This window comes from Populus trichocarpa, chromosome 15 (genome assembly GCF_000002775.5).
Source record: "Populus trichocarpa isolate Nisqually-1 chromosome 15, P.trichocarpa_v4.1, whole genome shotgun sequence".
Taxonomy (NCBI): domain Eukaryota; kingdom Viridiplantae; phylum Streptophyta; class Magnoliopsida; order Malpighiales; family Salicaceae; genus Populus; species Populus trichocarpa.
In genome coordinates, this window is record NC_037299.2 from 8319562 (window position 1) to 8341385 (window position 21824).

Consider the following 21824-nt stretch of genomic DNA (forward strand, 5'->3'; position numbering starts at 1 on the left):
ATAAAGATAATTTGTGTTTGTAAGTTTCAACGAAACAACTTGTTGAATGTAGGACAAAACAACTATAGCTGGAGTTGATATCTTCATAATGTGAAGAGGAACAACAAAAACATGAGAAGAAGAGTCATCGTTTTGTTCTGCAAGTGGAGGAGGCTGCTACTATGGGAGGGCACCATTGGCAGCAGCCTGTGAGTGGCCAACTAAGCTGCAACGTTGGTTTGGTGGAGGGAGAAGTCGGTAGCAACATCAAAGTCCATTTGGAAGAGCAAGAAAGGAGTTATTATGTCAAAAGGCTTTGATACCAAGTTGAGAAGAAATAGGAGGCTTAACCTATTAGTTAACCAATTCTTTCTATTTATATGTGTAGGGCAATATAAAATAATAAAGGTAGAGATTACAACACTAGAATAGTGTCTATAATATTTCCTATATATACATTCTATAATACGAAGCTTCATATTTAGGTTTGGATTATTAGGAATTTGACATAATATATATAGCAGGCAATGATCACTACAACAGCTACAACAAGGTAAATTTCAGGAAATGGGATTATGGCATGGAAACTAGCTCATTTGTTACCCATATAGTCTCAATTCTCAAGTAGGTTAAAGTTTCATTGCACTACTTTTTTTGAAATAGCTGTGGATTTGCAAATATGGGGACATTATGTCATTATCTCAACTGTGGGAGCCTAACATTTGTTGATGACTTGTATTAACCATAAAGATTGTGATTACTGTAGAAGAGCAATTCGAAGATGTTCACTTTTAAACGATCGAGGACACATGATTTTCTCTAATAATTTTGATGAATCAGTATGCTAATCCAAATGCCTGAATAGGCATAAATGAAATGTCAGCTATGGATTATCTTGGCAAATCATTTTGATTCGATTTGATAAATTAACATGTTCTTCTGATATATTAACTATAGAGCTTCGTAGGTTCACTTTCACCACCACGTTCATGGTTCATATTTTAGGGTTTCGAACTACACTTCTGTTTTGGTCCTTGTAGTTGTCTCTTCACTAGTGCAGTGTAGACCCCATCCTTGCTAAGGAGCTCTTCATGAGTGCCCCTCTCCACTATCTGACCATCAGAAACAACTGCCACAATGTCCGCACTTTGAACAGTTGATAACCTGTGGGCTATAACTAGAACAGTCCTTCCCTTCATTAGAGAATCCATGGCATCCTGCAAAATTTCCACTATGAGATCATAACTAGTAAAAAAATTATGTGGGAAATAAATGGCATCAAGATTTTGGAAAAAAAATCTAGGAAACCAAAACGAAGACTGTTTAGGTTGTGATCATGCAAACTGACCTGCACTAGATATTCACTTTCAGCATCCAAAGCACTAGTCGCTTCATCAAGGAGGAGGATCCTTGGGTTCATCAGTATGGCTCTAGCAATTGCTACCCTCTGTTTCTGACCACCTGAAAGTCTTAGCCCACGTTCTCCTACGAAAGTTTGATATTTATCTGGGAATTTTGATATGAAATCATGTGCATTGGCCATTTTCTGCAATATCGACGTTACGTTAGCTAAAGCTGAAAGTTAAAGTTAGAGGAATTGTGTGGCAAGTTAGAAGAGGTAGAAAACTTACCGCTGCATTTTCTATATCCATGCTACTGACTTTACCCTCACACCCATAGGCTATATTCTGCTCTATAGAGCAGTTGAAAAGAACAGGCTCCTGGCTCACTATACTGATCTGTACACATACAATAAAGGGCTGTGTCTATTATGGATAGAAAATCTCTAGACCATAAAAGAACCAAGTTATGAAACAAAAAACTAATCAAGCATATCTAAAATTTATACGAGCATCTCATGTCAGGGAGAAACAAAGAATATATATCACTTTTGTTTTTCCTAACTGACATGAAAAGGGAAAATGAAAATTACCTTCCTGTGTAGATGTTCGTGTGATATTTCTACTAGAGGAACTCCATTTAAGAGAACCTTTCCTTTGATTGGGTCATAAAACCTTTCAATCAAGTTTGCTATTGTGGTCTGCAACATGCAAAATAATATAAGCATAAGAGGCATGTGACGTTCAACTTTATGTTTCAAACCTCAAACTTAGTCTATAAGCACTCCAATTGGAATTTTCTGTATAAATACTGAAGCAGCATAAGAACTCAGTATATTTCTTAAAAGAATAGAAAAAAGGAAAGGAATGGTAGTACTTTTCCTCCACCGCTCGGGCCAACAAGAGCAACTTTTGAGCCAGGCTGCAGTTTCAATGTTATTCCCTGTAATTGAAAGAATGTATCCAGTTTTATGATCAGGATATGGCATGAACAAATAGTAACATCTGAGAGGTAGTTAAGGGAAGCTAATTTACCTGGAGAACCATATGGTTAGGACGAGATGGATAGGCAAACCAGACATCATCGAATTCCACATCACCGACTTGCTCACTAGAATAGAAGGAAAACGAATTATCACTTGAGAAATTCCTTCTCGTTTTCAAGTCACAATTAACATGCATGGATTTTATAATCTTTGTTTTTTTCATGTGATATTTGTTTTTTTTTCACACAAACCAGCAAGATGATGACGATCTTGATTGAGAAACTATAGCCATGATCCGGAATAAAGAGTTAAAAAGAATTTACTTGATTAGATGATGATTAAGCAATTTCCATGGTAACTCCTGAAATTCATAATTTCATATTCAATTGCTTCCCAAAAAGCAAGAATGATGGATGAGCAAAATGATTCTTAGTCCAGACTCCACAGATAGGTAATGGCCTGATTGGCACTCTCAAAACAGGATTGCTGTTCAGCATATTTTATATCTTATTCTCAATTGTTAACAAGCATGGTTAACTCATGGAATCATTCACAGGCATATCAGAGGAACGAGAATCTCACGACTAACCTTAAAGGACACTTATTTCCTGACTTGAGCATGGAAGAAACACGATCTAGAAGCTGGAAAACCCTCCTGCTGGCTCCCGCAGCTTTCATTGCTTCGGTGTATAATCCTGACAAGCCGGATATAGAGCCACCAACTGCAAGTAAAATTAGACCATTAAACTGTAGCTCAGAGATTTCGATATTGATAATGTGAAACCATCAAAACCAATTGCCCAAATTAGGTAATAATTACCTGTGAGGCTGTAGAGAATGAAGGATGTAAGAGCACCAGTGGTCATAGATCCTGTGATTGTCAAGTTAGCTCCATATATCACTACTATGATCACTGAGAGGGTTGATGCTGCATTTAGACCTCCAAAGAAGAGCCCAACCATTTTCTGTACCAGTAAGCAGGTAGATCAGAAGATCCATGTAAACAAGGACATGATGATCTATTTATTATTATTTTTATTTTGTTGTTGGATGGGGGTGTGTAGAGTGTATGTTCAGGTGAGTTTGAAGAGTAGATCAAACAAGACAAAGGAGCTTACAGCTTGCTTAAGTCCAAGCTTCAATGTCTCATCAACTTTCTCAGAATAGCGTGAACTCTCATAACCTTCTTGTGCAAAAGATCTGACTGTTCGTATAGCGCCGAAAGATTCCTAAGCACCAATGATACAGTTCACATGTGATTTCCAACAGGATGCCAAATATAATATGTAACTTATAGCACAAAAACCACATATTGAGAGGATATCATCCTTGCTCAAGATTTCACAGTAGACAGTTTCTAGTAGCATTTCAGTAAAGTAATATGCAAAGAGACCCTTTGCATTGTAATCATAATAAATTTTCACACCATAAAGGAAAAAGAACGAAGGAAAAGTTATCATGCTAAAAACTTTCCTATATATCATTTATGTGACCTAATCTTCCTTCAAGATCTTAGCATTTACTCCCACTATGAATGACCTTTTAGCATAATTTTACATCAATTTACATGTTCAGCATTTGCAGGGAAAAGCATTTAACTGGTCATTGCAGGGTATTCCATCGGGATCACAGTATCATATTTGTAGAGTACTTTAGCGGTGAAAAAGACTATGTATCACCATGTTCATACCATCTCATTCATCATTTTGCAATTCTTAAATCTTATGAAAATCCAGACTATCGCTTGAAGAAATATTGATCAATGGATTACGTAATCCCTCATCAATTTTCTATGTTCAACAGGTGATAATCACAATTTTAATTGAAAAAATATACCTCAGCAATTGAAGCAGAAGCAGCAGCTGCAGCTTGAGTCTTGTGAGAAATTTCACGAAGGAAGCGGCTAAATTGACTCACAGCAACAGAAATAGCCGGCACAACCACCAAAGCCAACACTAAGAGTAAATGAATAAAAAAGCCCGTGATGAGCACCATGGACTCTTGAAAAGTGACGTTCGCATACTACCAGTCCAATAATTAAATGCTTACAAGTTAACTTCCACGATGTCGCAAGCATGAAGCCAAGACCAATAAGTGCTGTTGATACATTTCTTAGGGCCTCAGAAAGATTTGAGGTTGCAGCATTTTTTATGATCTGTGTATCTTCAGATAACCTGCTCAGTAGCTCTCCTGTTCTAGTCACATCAAAGAAGGCTATCTCCTGCAAAATTCACCAACCATTAAGTGTAGCCAGTAGAGCATGGTGAGTTAGAGAGAATACTGTAAAGAACTCCTACCGTAGTAATCTTTTACCTGGTTAATAAGGTGATTAAATAAATTCTTTCTCAACCGAGCAACAACCCTTTCACTAGTGGAAGAAATCAACCATGTTCTGAGTGCTGTGCAAACCGAACTAGATGAAGAAACAGTCGATTGAGATTAATAAACCCCTTGAAAATCCACAAAAATCATCATGAATTCTATCTCTTAACAGATGAAACAATTAGAGCCAGACCACCAATGCATTAAGACAATATCTGTCTATAATATGACAAGGAAGCAGAATTAAGCAGGTTGTCTATCTGTGAAGCAACCGGATGAGGTAAGCCTTTTACTATTATAAAGCAAAAGAATAAAAAAGCCAAGGATAACACCACCAGCCATACCCAACTATGACAACGAGAAAGATTTCTAGTATGGTGCTGTTGACAGCACGTAAACCTTCAGCTTTCTGTTCAGGTGTTTCTTTATCTCCTGACACAATGTCTATTATCTTCCCACCAAATTTAGGCTGCAGAAATAACAACCCAAAGGTTATCATAACCCAACAAACAATAACGCCTGAATATCAGAGAAATTCATTGTAAACTCAATAAAGAATCTAGAATCGCAGAAGATACGCACAATCAGTATATTTGATGTGGATGCAATCAGCAGAGCTAGCGTAGCAATTATCAGCTTTCCTGCATCAGGCTTTGCCTATATGACGAGACAAGCTTATCAAGATCAACATTTGTATAGCCATAATATTATTCTTCCAGCCAGAAACACCACGTTAGCACTTACAAGTGAAAATACCCGACCAAATCCCACATTTGCAGCCTGAAGATTTCATAAATAGAGTTGGCAGCATGTTAGCAATCGACCACTAGGACATGAATTCAAAGAAGCTAACAGGAAATGCACTTACTGGCACTGCATCTCCATGCTCAAGGTCTGGGAACTGATTGTTTTCAGATGCACTATTATTCCCCTTTCTTCCTCCCTTCAATTATAAAGCATAAGAATTCAAGGACAAAAAAAAAAAAACATAGCTACGAAATGCGAGTAAGCCATGGAAATATTTAAATTCTGAACAATTTCTTGGAAACAAACAGCTAAAGAGGGCAAGTGATGAAAACTGAAACCAAAAATAACAAACACTTGTTGTTAAGCAGAAGAAATGACCCAGATACAGTTTTTGTTAGATTATATAGATGGAAACATGATCTAGATGAATTTAAGTATAGAAAGGTTCAAAACGAAGTCAAGTCTTGAACATTATAAGTAGAACTATTGACCAAAACAATGAGCAGAAATGGTATCATGTACTCCGTAGCTGAAGATTGCATGCAAAAAGAAAGCACAAAATAAAGGAAGCCTACTCCTTGACCAAGAAGAGGTGTTCTTTCACCACCACCAGCACCATTCACTCCTCCAAACCTGTCCATCAAGGGTGACTCAAAGACTGTTTGTTATATATGTATGATATGATACATATATAACAGTATAATTTTTTTGCAATCAGTATAATTTTTTTTTCTTGATTTATAAGCTTAGCATCAGCTAGGACTAGGAGGAGTTGGGTTCATGGGACAAAGGTCTTGGTCTTTCTTATAAATTTATAAACCAGTCACCATCATTCAAAGTTCTGTTAATTTCCCTTGCTTAACAAGTTCGTCCCTTCTATTGGTTCTGTTAGGAAGTCGCGGTTAAAATATATTCCAAATTGACAAAAATAAATAAATAAATTATCTGAAGACAAAACCATTTTGAAATTGTATACTTGGCAATTATCACGAATGTATTTTTTCTAATAAAAAATAATTATTACTAAGACTCTTCTGCAATCAGTATAGATTTTTTTCTTGAATTAGAAGCTTAGCATCAGGAGGAGTTGGGTTCATGGGACAGGTTCTTAAGGAAAGGTCTTGGTATTTCTTATAAAGTAAACTTTGTGAATGGCTCAAGAATTCAACTCAAGCTCGGAATGTGTTTGGATTTGCTGTCTTAATTTTATATGTATTTACCATGATAATCCTATAAAAAATACATCAAAATAAATTATAAAGATTAATTTCTAATAAAAAAAAAGAGAAAAGAAATGAAGGATGAATTACATGCTCCCTAAATAATAAAAGCTGAAAATAGTAAGCACCTATTTAGATCTTACATATCAACCTCCATTTATATTCCAATAGACATAGACAGGGAGGAAGAAGGGTTTGATATGTTTAAGCAATCTTTTTTTCTTTTTATTTCTAAAAAATGGCAAGTGGAAGAAATGAAACGCAGGTAAAATATATATATATATTTCCTCAAAAGAAAACGTGGAAAGCTAAAAGCAGCTTGCTGCATGCGGAGAGCAAAGTATGAAAAAGAAACGGGAAAAAAGGCACACATAAGACAAGGTGTATCAGAGTAAAGAAACAGCACACATAAAAAGCTTAGCCATCCGAAGCCAAGAGAAGAGAAAGCGAATTCCAACTAAAAGCCTCCAAAATCAAGCCAAGTTGCAGCCGAGAGAGAATTGGCAAAGCACAGTGCGGTCGAAAAGCTTTTTAAAAATTTTTTTAATTTTTTTATTTTTTATTTTAAATTAATATATTTTTAATATTTTCAGATTATTTTGATGTTTAAAAAAAATAAAAAAACATCATTTTAATTTGTTTTGAAATGAAAAGTACTTTAAAAAACAACCGCTACTACACTTCCAAACACCCTTAACACAACAATTTTCCCACTCTTTTTAGAGCTTTTGTTAACGTTAATAATATATTTTATCTGCAAGATTTAGAGTCTATTTTTAATCAATATTAGTTTTACTTATGAAAAAAATAGAGCAAAACTCTATTTATGTGAGTACATGTATTAGTAGAAATAATTTGAAAATTGTTTGTTTAATTATGAGTTGAAGTATAAATTTACAATTTTTTTTATATATGTTATTACATTAACTTGCTTCTAAAATATTATTCATTACGTTCATTGTTTTACTACTTATAATTTTTATTCATGGTTTGTTAATTTTATTATTTACACTTTTTTTATAATTTTCGCTCATGGTATGTCATTTTTACTGCTTTGCTTAATTTTATTTTAAGTTGATCCTTTGATGATCAAGGATAATTATTATGTATAGGCTAAGAAATCATATAATAACGACCGTTTAACCATGGGTTTTCTAAACATAAGTACTTTGATTATTGAAAAAGTATTTAATTTTTTGAAAATTATGTTGAAACCAAGATTTGGTATACTTAAGTTAAGTTATAAGTTCTATCATGCCGCTACTTTTTGTCACATATTTTTTATAAGTTCTATTACGGGATTCATAAGTCATTATTTGACTATAAATTGGTCTGTACATTTCTTTTTGTAGAGTAAAATGACTTTGTTACCCTTAAAAACAAATAAATATATAGCTTTTGTTAAAGAGTGTTTTTGTCTTTTGAATTTTGTCTTCATACTAAAATGATGTGAATGCCTTTAAAAATAAAAAAATATTAAACTTGCAAAGAGGGGTACTTTTTTCATTTTTTTTCTAATACATTAAAAAGATATATTTGACATTATAATAAAAAAAAAAACTAAGATTGGTGTGAAAGGGTATTTTCATCTTTTCATTATGATTTTTATGTATTTTTTGAATTTCAATTAGGAGTTGCTTTCTAATTTATCATATATTTGAAGTAATGAAAAAAATTGTTGCATGTATGTGCACATGGATATTTTTCTAAGTTTTATCCTTCAATATTAAATTGGTTGGGAATTGAACTTCTTAGTTGAGTCAGGTTTGAGATTTAATGAATTGCGAGTTTTAGGGAATAACCTAGGTTTAAGAGATTCACTCGGGTTTGGTTTTTTTTTCTTCTTGTTTTTAAGCTCATGTTTTTTCAGTTTTAGCATTGAACATTTATTTGATTTTAGATTAGGCTACCACACACATGATCAATATTAGATAGAATTAAGCCTAATCTTATACTAAAACTACTAAAAATACAATAAAAGGACTTTGACATAAAGAGTGTGAAAGATTCTAATATAAACATAATTTTCATCCACTTAGAAGGTTGTTTTAGATCCCAAACAACGCAAGAGGAAGATTCATAAGAAAATTTATAGGAAAGTGAAAAATGATACTGTAAAGATGATAAGGAAGTTTAAATGAAATTACCAACCATGATCTGAAAAAAGAAAGGCAAGGGACAAAGACATAACAATAAGCGGGTATATCAATAAAGTTTTCCAATAAAATAGGCTCACAATTAAAGAATTAAAATGAAGAAAATGAGTAATACAATAATAGCTTAAAGACATAGCATGCAAGCAATAATAAAAAAAATAGCCTAGATTATTTAAAAGGAATAGAAAAGGGATATTTCTTTTAAAAGAATCAAGAAAGTCACTCTAACTAAGGACAAAAATTAACCTATTGCAAACATGTTAATAGTTGAACAAGGAAACAAACCTAAGGACAACATTACCATCTTGTTAACAAAACAAACTATCATTTTAGAGCATAAATTGGCTTAAACTGATATCTTCATGAAATTTATGCAAGATTTAGGGACTATTTTTAATCAATATCAGTTTCACTTATGAAAAAAATAGAGCGAAACTAGTCTATTTATGTGAGTACATGTATTACTAGAAATAATTTGAAAATTGTTTGTTTAATTATGAGTTGAAGTATAAATTTACAGTTTTTTTTATATATGTTATTACATTAACTTGCTTCTAAAATATAAGTCATTACTTTCATTGTATTACTACTGATAATTTTTATTCATGGTTTGTTAATTTTATTATTTACACTTTTTTTTATATAATTTTCGCTTATGGTATGTTATTTTTACTATTTTTGCTTAATTTTATTTTAAGTTGATCAACAATATTAATTATCTTTGATGATCAAGGATAATTATTATGTATAGGCTAAGAAATCATATAATAACGGCCGTCTAACCATGAGTTTTCTAAACATAAGTACTTTGATTATTGAAAAAGTATTTTATTTTTTGAAAATTATGTTGAAACCAAGATTTGGTATACTCAAATACAATGCTAACCAATTCATAGATTGTGTTAATTTCAATAGCTTAAATAAGATTTTTTATACAATTTTCTGATTTTGTTTGGTTAGGATGTAACTATTCAATTTGAATTTGAATAAGAGGTACAATAACTACTTTATTATATTTTCTAGAATACTTAAGTTATAAGTTCTATCATGCCGCTCCTTTTTGTCATATATTTTTTATAAGTTCTATTACGGGATCCATGAGTCATTATTAAATTGATTGATTATAAAATGGTATGTACATTTCTTTTTGTAGAGTGAAATGACTTTGTTATCTTTAAAAACAAATAAATATATAGCTTTTTTCAAAGAGTGTTTTTGTCTTTTAAATTTTTTTTTCATACTAAAATGATGTGAATGCCTTTAAAAGTAAGAAAATATTAAACTTGCAAAGAGGGGTTTTTTCAGTTTTTTTTCTAATACATTAAAAAGATATATTTGACATTATAATAAAAAAAAACTAAGATTGTGTGAAAGTGTATTTTCATCTTTTCATTATGATTTTTATGTATTTTTGAATTTCAATTAGGAGTTGCTTCGTAATTTATCAAATATTTCAAGTAATGAAAAAAATTGTTGCATGTATGTGCGCGTGGATGCCCCCAATGCCTTTTTGGGAGCGCGTGAGAGGTCGTCCATTGCCAATACCCTGACTTTCATAATGATGTTTTAATCTTTTCATGTGGCCAGCAGCTGGTGGCCATTTTTTTTTTTTTTTAAGAGATTCACTCAGGTTTGGTTTTTTTTCTTCTTGTTTTGAAGCTCATGTTTTTTCAGTTTCATCATTGAGCATTTATTAGATTTTAGATTAGGCTTCTTGATTAACTTAGGTTTAGAAGATTCACTTAGGTTCGCTTGTTTTTTTTGTTTTTTTTTTAAGCTCATGTGTTTTTGGTTTTATCCTTCAACATTTATTAGATTTTAGATTGGGCTCTGTTGGTTTTTTTATTTGCTTTCTATTGGATTTTTTTTTGACAAATATTGAAAACGATCTTGATCATCTTGCCCTTCAACATTGGATTGTTTGATGATTAAACTTCATAGTTTTATTCAATTTGTTTTTGTTGAGATTATCTTGATTTAGCAAAAAAGTATGTTGTTGTCAATTTTTTTATCAATTTATTTTTTATTCATATTATTTAATTGGCCAAAGTTATTAAAACCATTCGATTCAATGACCCAGGTAAACCTCCGTATAAAAAGCAGGACCATTGATAGTAAGCTAATGGAAGTTTGGGATTAAACAAAAAATGAAAAAATGATGAAAGAAATAATTAATGTGATGTGAAATGAAATGAAGATAATGATCTTTATAAAAAAAATTTAAAAGGTATTGTTGAAGTTAAATTGAGGGTTACAAATCTTCAATTAAAATGCGTAATGTTAGTGAAACCGTTAATAAGTTTCAATGAATAAAAGAACAAGTAAAAATGAGAAAATGATTTCAAGAAATTAACATGGTAATAAAGAATAAGAATCATAAAGAATGGTATAAAAGAACATAAAAGAGTTATAGTGTGAGCATCCGTTAAAATTTTTTGATAGAGTTACCGTGAAAGGGTAACAAGTTTGTAAATGAAATAAATAATAAAAAGATAAATAAAAATATTATGAGAATATGAAAATGGTCTCAAGGATTTAGAGGAATGATTTATATGATTTATGAAATGAAATAATATGAAAATTTAGATTTTTGATGAGAAAATCACAAACTAACTAATTTTATGCTATCATGTATAAATTTCAATTCAAGTGTCAGATAGGGCTGGACTTTTTCATGGAGTTTTTTGACATTTTGATCTTGCTTAAAAATTTCAGCTCAATCGGAGTTTGAAAATACCTTATTAATTAGGTTAGAAGCTAGGGTAACTTGCACGAAAATTAATTAAAGGCATAAAGGAAGGACATTTTTGTAAACAAGTGAAAATTCATTACTATCTCCCTTTATAACAGTCAAGTGAACAACTATGAAGAAAAAAAAAAGATAAAGACTTTCTATTTTCTCTATAAATTCTCAAAAATTCCTTCTTGAAGTGAAAAATCCAAGAATAATTCTTGATGATTTGTGAAGAAAACACAAGATTGGAGAGAATTTGGAAAGGAAAAGGAGAAATGACTATGAAAAATGAAGAGTAAGAAAGAAGAAATTGTAGAGAGAAGAAAAAAATGGTTGATATCTTGCAAATTTTTTCTTAATTTTGTTTGGGTAAGTGATGTTAAACCCTTTATTTGAATTTTATTGCACTTATTTAAGGTTTTGAAGAAATGTTAGTTTATGGGATTTTGATTTGAGTTGATGATTTTTGAATTAACTGTTTAGAATGTTAAAAATCATTATAGGTGATGTTCTTGAGCATGAAAAACTAATGGTTACCATGTTAACTATGGAAAAAATAAAAAGAAAATTATAGCAATTTTATTAGTTGACTACTAGCTAAAACTTGAACTTGAAAATGATGAAATTTGAAATTGGTTCCTTATAAAAGTTATAGATATGGATGTTATCTTTCCAATGAAATTAGTTTTGATTAAATTGGAGCTATAGAAATTCGGATATGAGTTAAAAACTAAAGACCGGTCAAACTATTGAACAAATCTTATATGCTTCTGTAATGTGTGGTTTTGGATATGTAAAAGGTAGAACTATGTTTTCTTTCTTATATGAAAGTTATAGTTAGGATTTTATATTTTAAATCAAACTGGTTTTTTCTTAATTTGGAGCTATAAAGCTATAAATATGAGCTAAAAAATAAAGAAGGGTTAAATTGTGTCTTACTGGACAAATTGTGTATATTATTGTAATGGGTGATTTTAGGTGTGTAAACGACATACATGAGTTCTTTTCTCTTCAACAAGATTGTGGCTTTATATATTAGTTTGCGGAAGAAGTAAGTCACTCTCAAAATCAAGTTCTATAACTTTAGTTATGAGCTAAACATAGAATAGTATTTTGGTTTGGTTAGACTAAACCAATCATGATTTGCCATTTCTAATTATTTACAAGATAGTGTTAGTTGATGAATATAAACTGATTTAAATGCATGATAATTTGATTTTAATGAGTATATTAAGCTCATCTTGCCCTTGCATGCATGTTATAAGAATTGAGAATACATATATGGTTAAATGATTAACAAATTTTATTTGTGAAGTATATTTATTATGTAAGTGAGTGTATACATATCATGAAAATTATTGTGGCAATTAATGATGGTAGTGATTTTGTTCTTGAAATATTGGTGGCCTTTGATATAAATATAAATGATTAAATCTAAGGGTTTTGTTAGATTAAGGCATGTCGAGATAACATAAAATATATTGTAAGACATGTTAAGAAAATTATGTGTATGAGTGATGAATTATTGGAATAGATACATGTAGAGGATTAAGGAATTATGTGCAATTGTACAATGTAAATTGATTGTGAACTTGTGTTTGGATGTGTTGTATGGAAAAAAATACGGGTGAAATTTAAATTAGAATGTATGAGTGATAATGATTGTTATATGGAGTAGTTGGAGAAGCGTTCGGGACGAAACGTAACTTCTAGAGAACTTGGATAATAGGAGTTAAGATAAGAGATTTACACTCCCTGACCTATTATTTAATTAAATGTACTTTTGAAATTGTTAAATTTACAATGGTTAATTGATTGTGTTGTGTATTATATTATTAATTGAAAGCTTATACCTTCAAGGCAAAAATTGATATGTGTTGTACCATATGCTATACTAAGATAACAAATATTTACGATAAGAAAAAAACCAGTTATTTAGTTGACAATCAATAATGACAAGCACCTATCAAATTGCAAACACATGGTACTAAAGATCAACCACACACATGATCAATACTAGGTAGGATTGAGCCTAATCTTATACTAAAACTACTAACAATACAATAAAAGGACTTTGACATAAAGAGTGCGAAAGATTCTAATATAAACATCATCTTTATCCACTTAGAAGGTTGCTTTAGATCCCGAACAACTTAAGAGGAAGATTCGTAAGGATATTTATAGGAAAGTGGAAAAGGACATTGTAAAGATGATAAGGAAGTTTAAATGAAATTACCTACCATGATCTGAAAAGGGAAAGGCAAGGGACAAAGACATAACAATAAGAGGTATATCAATAAAATTGTCCAATGAAATAGGCTAACAATTAAAGAATTAAAATGAAGAAAATGAGTAATACAATAATAGATTAAAGACATAGCATGCAAGCAATAATAATAAAAAAATACAACCTTGATTATTTTGAAGGAATACAAAAGGATATTTCTTTTAAAAGAATTAAGAAAGTCACTCTAACTAAGGAAACAATTTAACCTATCGCAAACACATTAATAATTGAACAAGGTAACAAACCTAAGGACAACATTACCATCTTGTTAACAAAACAAACTATCATTTTAGAGCATAAATTGGCTTAAACTAACATCTTCATGGAATTAAATGCACAACTGAAAAAAAAAATGACCCTGTGGATGATACCTTATTAGATGAAGATATAATGGAAGAAGGAACAAACATCCTTCCTAGTTGACTAAAGATGGTGATGATGCATAACTCAAGAAAGGAATGAATGATGATGATGATGATGCCCTCTTAAAACATTCAAAATAGCTTTATAATTTTAAAGGTAAAAAACCATAAGTTTATGAAGAAAGCATGCATAGAAAAACAATATACAAACTACCTTAGACATATAGTTTAATATACTTATTTGTTGAATAACTTAGAATATAAAGAAATGTAGATTAAGTTGCTATCAAGGATTGTATCATTTGTCTTTAGTCACTTGGTGCAAGTAAATTGGTTACAATTAGTTGGAAGGGCGGATTTTAGTAACATTACCTTGATTAGTTGCACTACTAATCAAAGTCCATAAACCATGAAAACAAACCTCAAAATATCTATACAAAAATCTGAATCTAAGCTCTAGAATTACTAAAGAAAACAAAGCAAACAAATGTTGGAAAGAAGGTAGAAAATGTATTGTTTAGTATTGTAGAGCATCTCCCTTTCAATCCCTTTTTATACTGATTTTTGAAACCAAAACTAAAGCAAAACTAATTCTAGTAATTACTAAAATTAGGTCTCATTGTTTTGATTTAATTATCCGGTATAAAAAGAAAACCTTACTTTTTTTTTCCTTTAAAAACTATCATTTTTTCTTTGAAAAAAAAATTATTAAAGAAGTGAAAGGTTACGGTTCAAAATATTTATTCATGGGCTAGCTAAACAAACTAGGCTAGCAAAACATAATTTTGTGTGGGCTATAAAAATATCTTACACCAAACCCAAGTCTAAGCCTAAAATAAATAGGAAATAATTCTTTACAAACCAAAAAATTATTTTACAATGAAACTAGGTTTGACCTCGGAGCCAATGCCCTAGCCGAGCTGAGTGTTGATTAAACTCAAAACCTAGTTCACCTATGTCCTCTTCTCTTTAAAAGCTTTAGTGCTCTAAGAGCTAGGTTTTATCTTTTTAACTTTTCACTATATAAGATACAAGAAAATATTATATATCAACTAATGATTTTTTGATATTAATTTTTGATTAACTCATAATTTGTTTTAATTATGTTAATATTTCATGTTAGAAAATTTCTGTTGGAGAATAATTTCAATAAAATTTTAACTTTAAAAATGAATAGACCCTACTTTTAATTTGACAAAAAATATGCGTATTAACCATTTTTAAAAAACAATTTTTTGACAGCTAGAAGTTGTGAAGCAAGGAAATTCAAGTTATTCTAGAAGTTGATTTTTAACTGATCATGGCAGACTCGTGCATGCAATTGTCCTCAAAAGTTCTCAACCAACATGTACTTGGAGAGTTGAGAAGAAGTAGGAGGCTTAATCTATTAGTTAGCCAATTCTTTTCTATTTATATGTGTAGGGCAATATACAATAGTCAATGTAAAGATTACAACACTAGAATAGTGCTTATAATATTTCTTATATATACATTCTATAATATGCCCCTTCAAGACGGGAGTGGAGGACCAACCCGAAGCTTGAAGCGAAAAATAGTAAAAGAAGTAGTATAAAATGGCTTAGTGAAGATATCTACAAGTTGATTCTGGGAAGAGATAAAACGAATTTGAATCTTTTTCTTCGCAACCCTATCTCATATAAAATGATAATCAACCTCAACATGTTTTGTACGAGAATGAAAGATAGGATTCACAGATAAATAAGTAGCACCAAGATTATCACTCCAAATGGTATGAGCATAAATAGAAGAGATCTGTAGATCTGTAAATAAATACTGAAGCTAGATAACCTCAGTAGTGCCGTCTGTTAAAGCTTTATACTCAACTTCAGTAGAGGAGCGAGCAATTGTTCCTTGCTTACCTGATTTCCACGAAATCAGGGTCTGACAAAAGAAAACAAGGTAACCACCCGTAGATTTATGATCATCAATACTACCTGTCTAATCTGCATCCGTAAAGCCATGTAACTCAAAAGATGAATTGTGAGTGATATATAAGTCATAGGTTGTCGTACCTTGAAGATAATGTATAATGCATTTTACGACAGCCCAATAAGAATATGTAGGAGCATGTATAAACTGACATACTATATTAACAAAAAAGCATATATTTAGTCTCGTAAAGTTGAGATAATGAAGAGAACCCATGGTTTGATGAAACTGTGTAGGATAAAAAAAACAATGGATCTGGCAATATGGTAACTTTAGAGGTAGAGATAGGAGTATCAACATGTTTGCAAGAAGTCATACCAGCCTAAGTGAGGATGTCAAGAATATACTTATGCTACCATAACATCAGACCCATACTGGTGGACTGAACCTCAATACCTAAAAATTAATGAACGACACCTAAGTCACGAAGCTTGAACTCTGAGCTCAGCAGCTGTATTAGGCGGTGAAGCATAGTAAAGTTACTACTTATAAGCAGAATATAATTAATATAAACTAGAAGATATAAGATATCAGCACCAACAAACAAGATAAATAAGGAGGTGTCAACCTTGGAGGCATGAAAGCTGATAGAGAACAGAAATTCACTCAGACGAGTGTACCAAGCCTGCAGAGCCTATTTTAAACCATATAATGACTTATACAATCTGTATATATGAGAAGGAAGGGTAGAGTCAACAAAACCTAGGGGTTGTTTCATGTAGACCTCTTCATCAAGAACGTCATTGAGGAAGGCATTATGGATATCAAGCTGATGTATCTTTCAATTATGCGAAACCGCAATGGAAAAGACTAATCTAACGGTCGACTACTTGATAACAGGATTGAAAGTTTAAGAGTAATCAATGCCTTCTTGCTGAGTAAAACCTCTAGCAATTAGACATGCCTTATACCTCTTAGTGCTGCCATCAACATGAAGCTTTATCCTGTACACCCATGGATTAGCAACAACATTCATCGAATGATGAAAAGGAACCAAGAACCATGTGTCGTTAGAGCGCAAGGCCTGAATTTTCTCGCGCATAGCACCATGCCAAGCCTCATACCTATTAACATCAGAAAAAGCAATGGGTTTATAGGTAAGAGGAGACACTACTCGACAAATTAAAACAACAGAGGTAGTTGCAAATGTTGTGAGCAAGGTGATTTTCGGCAGCTGAGGACGGAGGACCATGAGATGTTGACGAACGGTAGGTCGAGGGGGAGAAGAACTTGAACCCATAAGCTGTTGGAGAGGATATAAGAAGAGATCAACACAGAGTTGCAGATTAGCAAGAGAGTCTATTGAAGGACCAAATTGCACAACAACAGAGAGTGGAGAACCTGCGGAAAATTCAGGCTTCTCTGTAGTAGCAGAATTGGAAGCATGCAACTCTAAAGGAGGAGAACTTGTTCCTACACAATGATCATTATAAAAACAAGCAGATAATGATAGAGGGGCAGGGCTGGGTGGCGATAAGATGATGGCAGACATGTGGGCGAGTAATAGAGTGGAATGAGTGCGACATGTGGCCTGTTAGAGCTACTGGTTTGGTGAATTAGTGGGGCAGTAGGGTGAAAATTTAGGGAAGGATTCAAGGTGGGGAGGTGTGTATGTTGGGAGGAGGTGAATGGTTGTTATGCTATCTGTTCAGAATTTGTAAAAGAAAACACATCTTCATGAAAACAAATATGACGAGAGACATAAATACATTGAGTCGTTAAATTAAGACAACGATAACCAAGATGAAAGGAACTATATCCTAAGAACACACATGGAGATGAACTAAAATCTAATTTAGGAGCATGATATGGATGCAAAAAAGGAAAACAATGTGCTTAAGGAGTATGATGAAACAGACACTCAAACAAAGATTTATTTTGGAGGACAAGAGTAGGCATGTGATTAAGGAGATATACTAATAATTCAAATGCATAGTTCTAAAATCTTAATGGAGCACTACATTGTCCTAGGAGGGTAAGACCGGTTTCGACAATGTGCTGATGATGATGCTCAATTGTGCCATTTTGTTCATGGGTATGAGGACAAATTAACTTGTGATGAATACCAATAGTTTGAGAGAACCAGTTTAACTTAGATATTCATCACCTCAATCAGTTGGAACAAATTTAATTTTACATGAAAACTAGCGCTCAACAATTGTTTGAAAGCGATAAAATGTAAAAAACACATATGATTTTACAACAATAGGATAAAACCATATATGTTTGGTATGCGCATCGATAAAGATAATAAAGTAATGAAAACCATAAAAAAAACATAGTAGCAAGGCCCCAAATATCACTAAATATTAAATCAAGTGGGGCAGTAGTTTTGTGACCCCTAGGTCTCAATAACAGACGAGACGACGTGCCTAGCGGACAAGCTTGACATTGAGCAAGAGAGTGTCTAGAAGTACAAACTATTTTATTTTTAGAAACTAACAAATTTAAAATGCATGAAGTAGGATGACCCAATCGACGATGTCACAGATCAGCAGTTGCAGAGACGCAAAGAGACCAATAAGTTTGAGGAATGGACGTGGCAGAAGACTCAGACAAAACATAAAGACCATCATTACTCTGACCAGAAAGGAGCACTTTCTTGGTGATGATATCCTTTATATAAAACACAGATACATGAAATTCAAAATAAACATTATTATCATGATAAAATTTATCAATAAAAAGCAGTGGTTTGGTAATATGAGGCACATGAAGAACATTAGATAATTTAAAAATACATTTTGGGGAATGTAATGTGGAATGTCCAATATAGGATATGGCAAGACCCTTATCGTCACCAACATGCAAATGATCATTACCAAGATAGGATGCATAATCGGTTAGAGTTGCAATATTAGGTGTAACGTGTTGGTTCGTGCCTTTGTCCGAGAACCAAGTGTTGTCAGAAACATTACCAACAGTAAGGTGGGTAGAGGGCTGCTGACCACTGCCCCGAAGCTGTGCACAATATAGAGCTGTGTGGTTGAAGGTGAAGCACAATTGACACTTGACATTCTACTTAAAAAACTAGTGAGAGGACCACTGTCCAGACTCAGAGGAGTGCCTGTTCTGCTGATAGTTGCTCTGCCTCCAGTCAACAAGAGTAGAGGAATGGAAGCCAAGGTAGTCACACTTGTTTTGGTGGTTGCTGTTGGGATGCTAATCGCCACGAGAATGACCCCTGTTACAACTAAAATTGGGGTTGTGCTGAGATTTGGCAAGGTGAGCGGAAGGCATTATTAGCAATAACGGTGACTGAGGCAGCAGAGGTGAACTAGTATCCATGGATTGAAGGGAGGTCTTGTGTAGAAATTCATGGGTAAGGAGATGACTATGAAGGTCGGCATATGACAGCGATTCTGCCTTGGTCACGAGGTTGGTTACTAAGTCTTTAAACTCACCACAAAGACCATGAAACATATAGAGATTGAAGCCTTCAAAAGAGATAGGCTAACCAACAACAACTAATTCATCAAATAACATTTTTGCTTGCTGCATATACATAGTAACCGAAACATCACCTTGTCGAAGATTTTGAAAGGACACATGAAGTGTATAATGCAAGAATTAGACAGAGACACGAGAGCTTTTTCAAGAGCGTGCCAAACACAGTGCGAGGTATGACAATCGACCATAAGGTGCAACACATCTATAAAGAGAGAGGAGAGTAATGCGCTTAAAAGAAGTTGATTTTGTTGCTTCCAATGAAGAGAAAAGAGGTTGATTATCGAAGAGGAATCAACATAACTGTTAGAAATATAAGAGGAGGGACACGACACTAAGCCATCAGCAAAGTGAAAAGCACCCTAACCAAGAAGGTATGACTTCATCTGCATTCGTCAATAGAGATAATTTATGTTTGTAAGCTTCAACGAAACAATTTGTTGAGTGTTGGACAAAATAACTATAGTTGAAGTTGATGTCCCTATAATGTGAAGAGGAACGACAGAAACATGAGAATAAGAGTCATTGTTTTGTGCTATAAGTGAAGGAGGTTGCTGCTGTGGGAGGGCACCACTGGCAGCAGCATATGAGTGGCCTGTTGGCTGGGCTGCAAAGCCAATTTGGTGGAGGGAGAAGTCGACAGCAGCAGCAACAACAAAGTCCATTTGGGAGAGGAAGAGAGGAGCTATGATGGTAGAAAGCTCTGATACCAAGTTGAGAACACTACCAGAAATTCATCAAAAACCAACGAAATTATCGACGAAATAATTCTGTCGGTAAATTGCAGTCATAATTACCGACAACTTATATTTCATCTGTAATTCGATAGATATATACCGACAACATCATTTTGCCAGTATATACCGATAGAATTACAGACGGAATATATAGAATTTTGAAAAAAAAAAGCCAGTTCAATAATGTGGACATTTTTGCAGGCAATTTTATCGATGGAATTACCGAGGGATTCAAACCGGGATATCCGTACAGTGACGTGACCCATTCATCATTAGAATTACCGACGAATATACTGACAAAATGTGTCCATCAAGGATTCCATCGGTAAAAGCTAATATATCACCAAGCTGTCGACCCTCCCCTCCCCCCTATTTCTCCTTCTTCTTTCCCATCCCAACTCTCCCCTCCCAAACTGCAAACAACCCCCCCTAAAAATATCTCCTTCTTCTCAACACAAGTCATCTTTCTTTTACTTTTATGGTCATAACATTCGTGTTCTGATTTATTGTAGATTTTGTCATTTTTTGTAAGTAAATTTTAACATTAAAATGTGACTTTTATTAATTTTTTATTGTTTTTTTAGTATATGTATTTTGTTGGTGTATGTACAAGTTTTATTGTTATTTCTCAAACAAACTTGTAGTATGAATGATAATTGATAATGAATATTTAAGAGAAGTTTTTTTTTAGTTTGTTGGATAATGTCGAGGCAAACCGATATTTTTGCAAATTTATTTACTTAACATAGTTAATTAATACATATTGTCATCATAATTTTATAGAGGTTCGATAGAAGTCATGGATGATCATTCATGGATGTATCGAAACTCACCTCAAGGATTGCGGAGGATGGATTATTGTAATGGGGTTCAGGGTTTTATTAATTTTGCAACATCTATTCCAAGAAATTTTACTGAAGGCGGTATTAGATGTCCTTACAGGAAGTGTAAAAATAAAAAGTATATGCATCCAGATGTTGTAACGATGCATCTTTTAACCAAAGGGTTCATAGGATTACTTATGTTGGTATGCACACGGAGAACTATTTGTTTCTAATAAGAGCATAGTAGAAAGGGTGGTTGGGTCAACTTCTAGTGCTAGCAATGTGCATGGAGTTGTAAATGACAACAGTAATCCTTACAAGAATATGGTTAGGGATGCAATGAGAATGAATCAAAGTAATGTCAGTCAATGTCCAATCATTGAAGAAGAACCTAATGCAGATGCAACCTAGTTTTTTGATCTATTGAAAGATTATGACGAACCATTATGAGATGGTTGCACGAACCACAGTAAATTATCGATCATAGCACAAGTATTCACCATTAAGTCAGATCACGAGTTAAGTGAGGCCGGTTATGACAAAATTATTGAATGGGCGAGAAACATTTTACCTAAAGGGAACAGGCTGAAAGAGAATTTCTATGCTGGTAAGTCCATGATGAAACCCCTCGGTTTAGAATACCAGAAAATTGACATGTGCCCTAACTTCTGCAAGATTTACTACTTTGAAAATGTTAAGCTGACCGAGTGCATGACATGTGGGCATTCTCGTT

General features: G+C 32.9%; 1 protein-coding gene across 7 annotated transcripts in view; it reads right to left on the bottom strand.

Moving 5' to 3' along the window:
* Nucleotides 1–21824, bottom strand: part of LOC112327167 (ABC transporter B family member 25) — a 64859-nt gene that overhangs the window by 29787 nt on the left and 13248 nt on the right. Inside the window, exons 2-18 of one of the 7 annotated variants that reach the window (XM_052447585.1) lie at nt 5950–6007; nt 5496–5570; nt 5372–5407; nt 5210–5284; nt 4972–5096; nt 4619–4718; nt 4355–4526; nt 4142–4260; nt 3424–3534; nt 3126–3270; nt 2895–3027; nt 2355–2430; nt 2197–2262; nt 1913–2020; nt 1611–1718; nt 1328–1525; nt 793–1196 (exon numbers count right to left, since the gene is read on the bottom strand). The exons of 1 other annotated variant lie outside the window; for it this stretch is intronic. In XM_052447585.1, the coding sequence (XP_052303545.1) occupies nt 981–1196; nt 1328–1525; nt 1611–1718; nt 1913–2020; nt 2197–2262; nt 2355–2430; nt 2895–3027; nt 3126–3270; nt 3424–3534; nt 4142–4260; nt 4355–4526; nt 4619–4718; nt 4972–5096; nt 5210–5284; nt 5372–5407; nt 5496–5570; nt 5950–6007 (1921 nt within the window). In that variant the 3' untranslated portion in view covers nt 793–980. Of the gene's footprint in view, nt 1–792; nt 1197–1327; nt 1526–1610; nt 1719–1912; nt 2021–2196; nt 2263–2354; nt 2431–2894; nt 3028–3125; nt 3271–3423; nt 3535–4141; nt 4261–4354; nt 4527–4618; nt 4719–4971; nt 5097–5209; nt 5285–5371; nt 5408–5495; nt 5571–5949; nt 6225–21824 lie in introns of those variants that run through there. 5 more of the 7 variants (XM_052447583.1, XM_052447590.1, XM_052447584.1 and 2 more) reach the window with 5 other exon arrangements.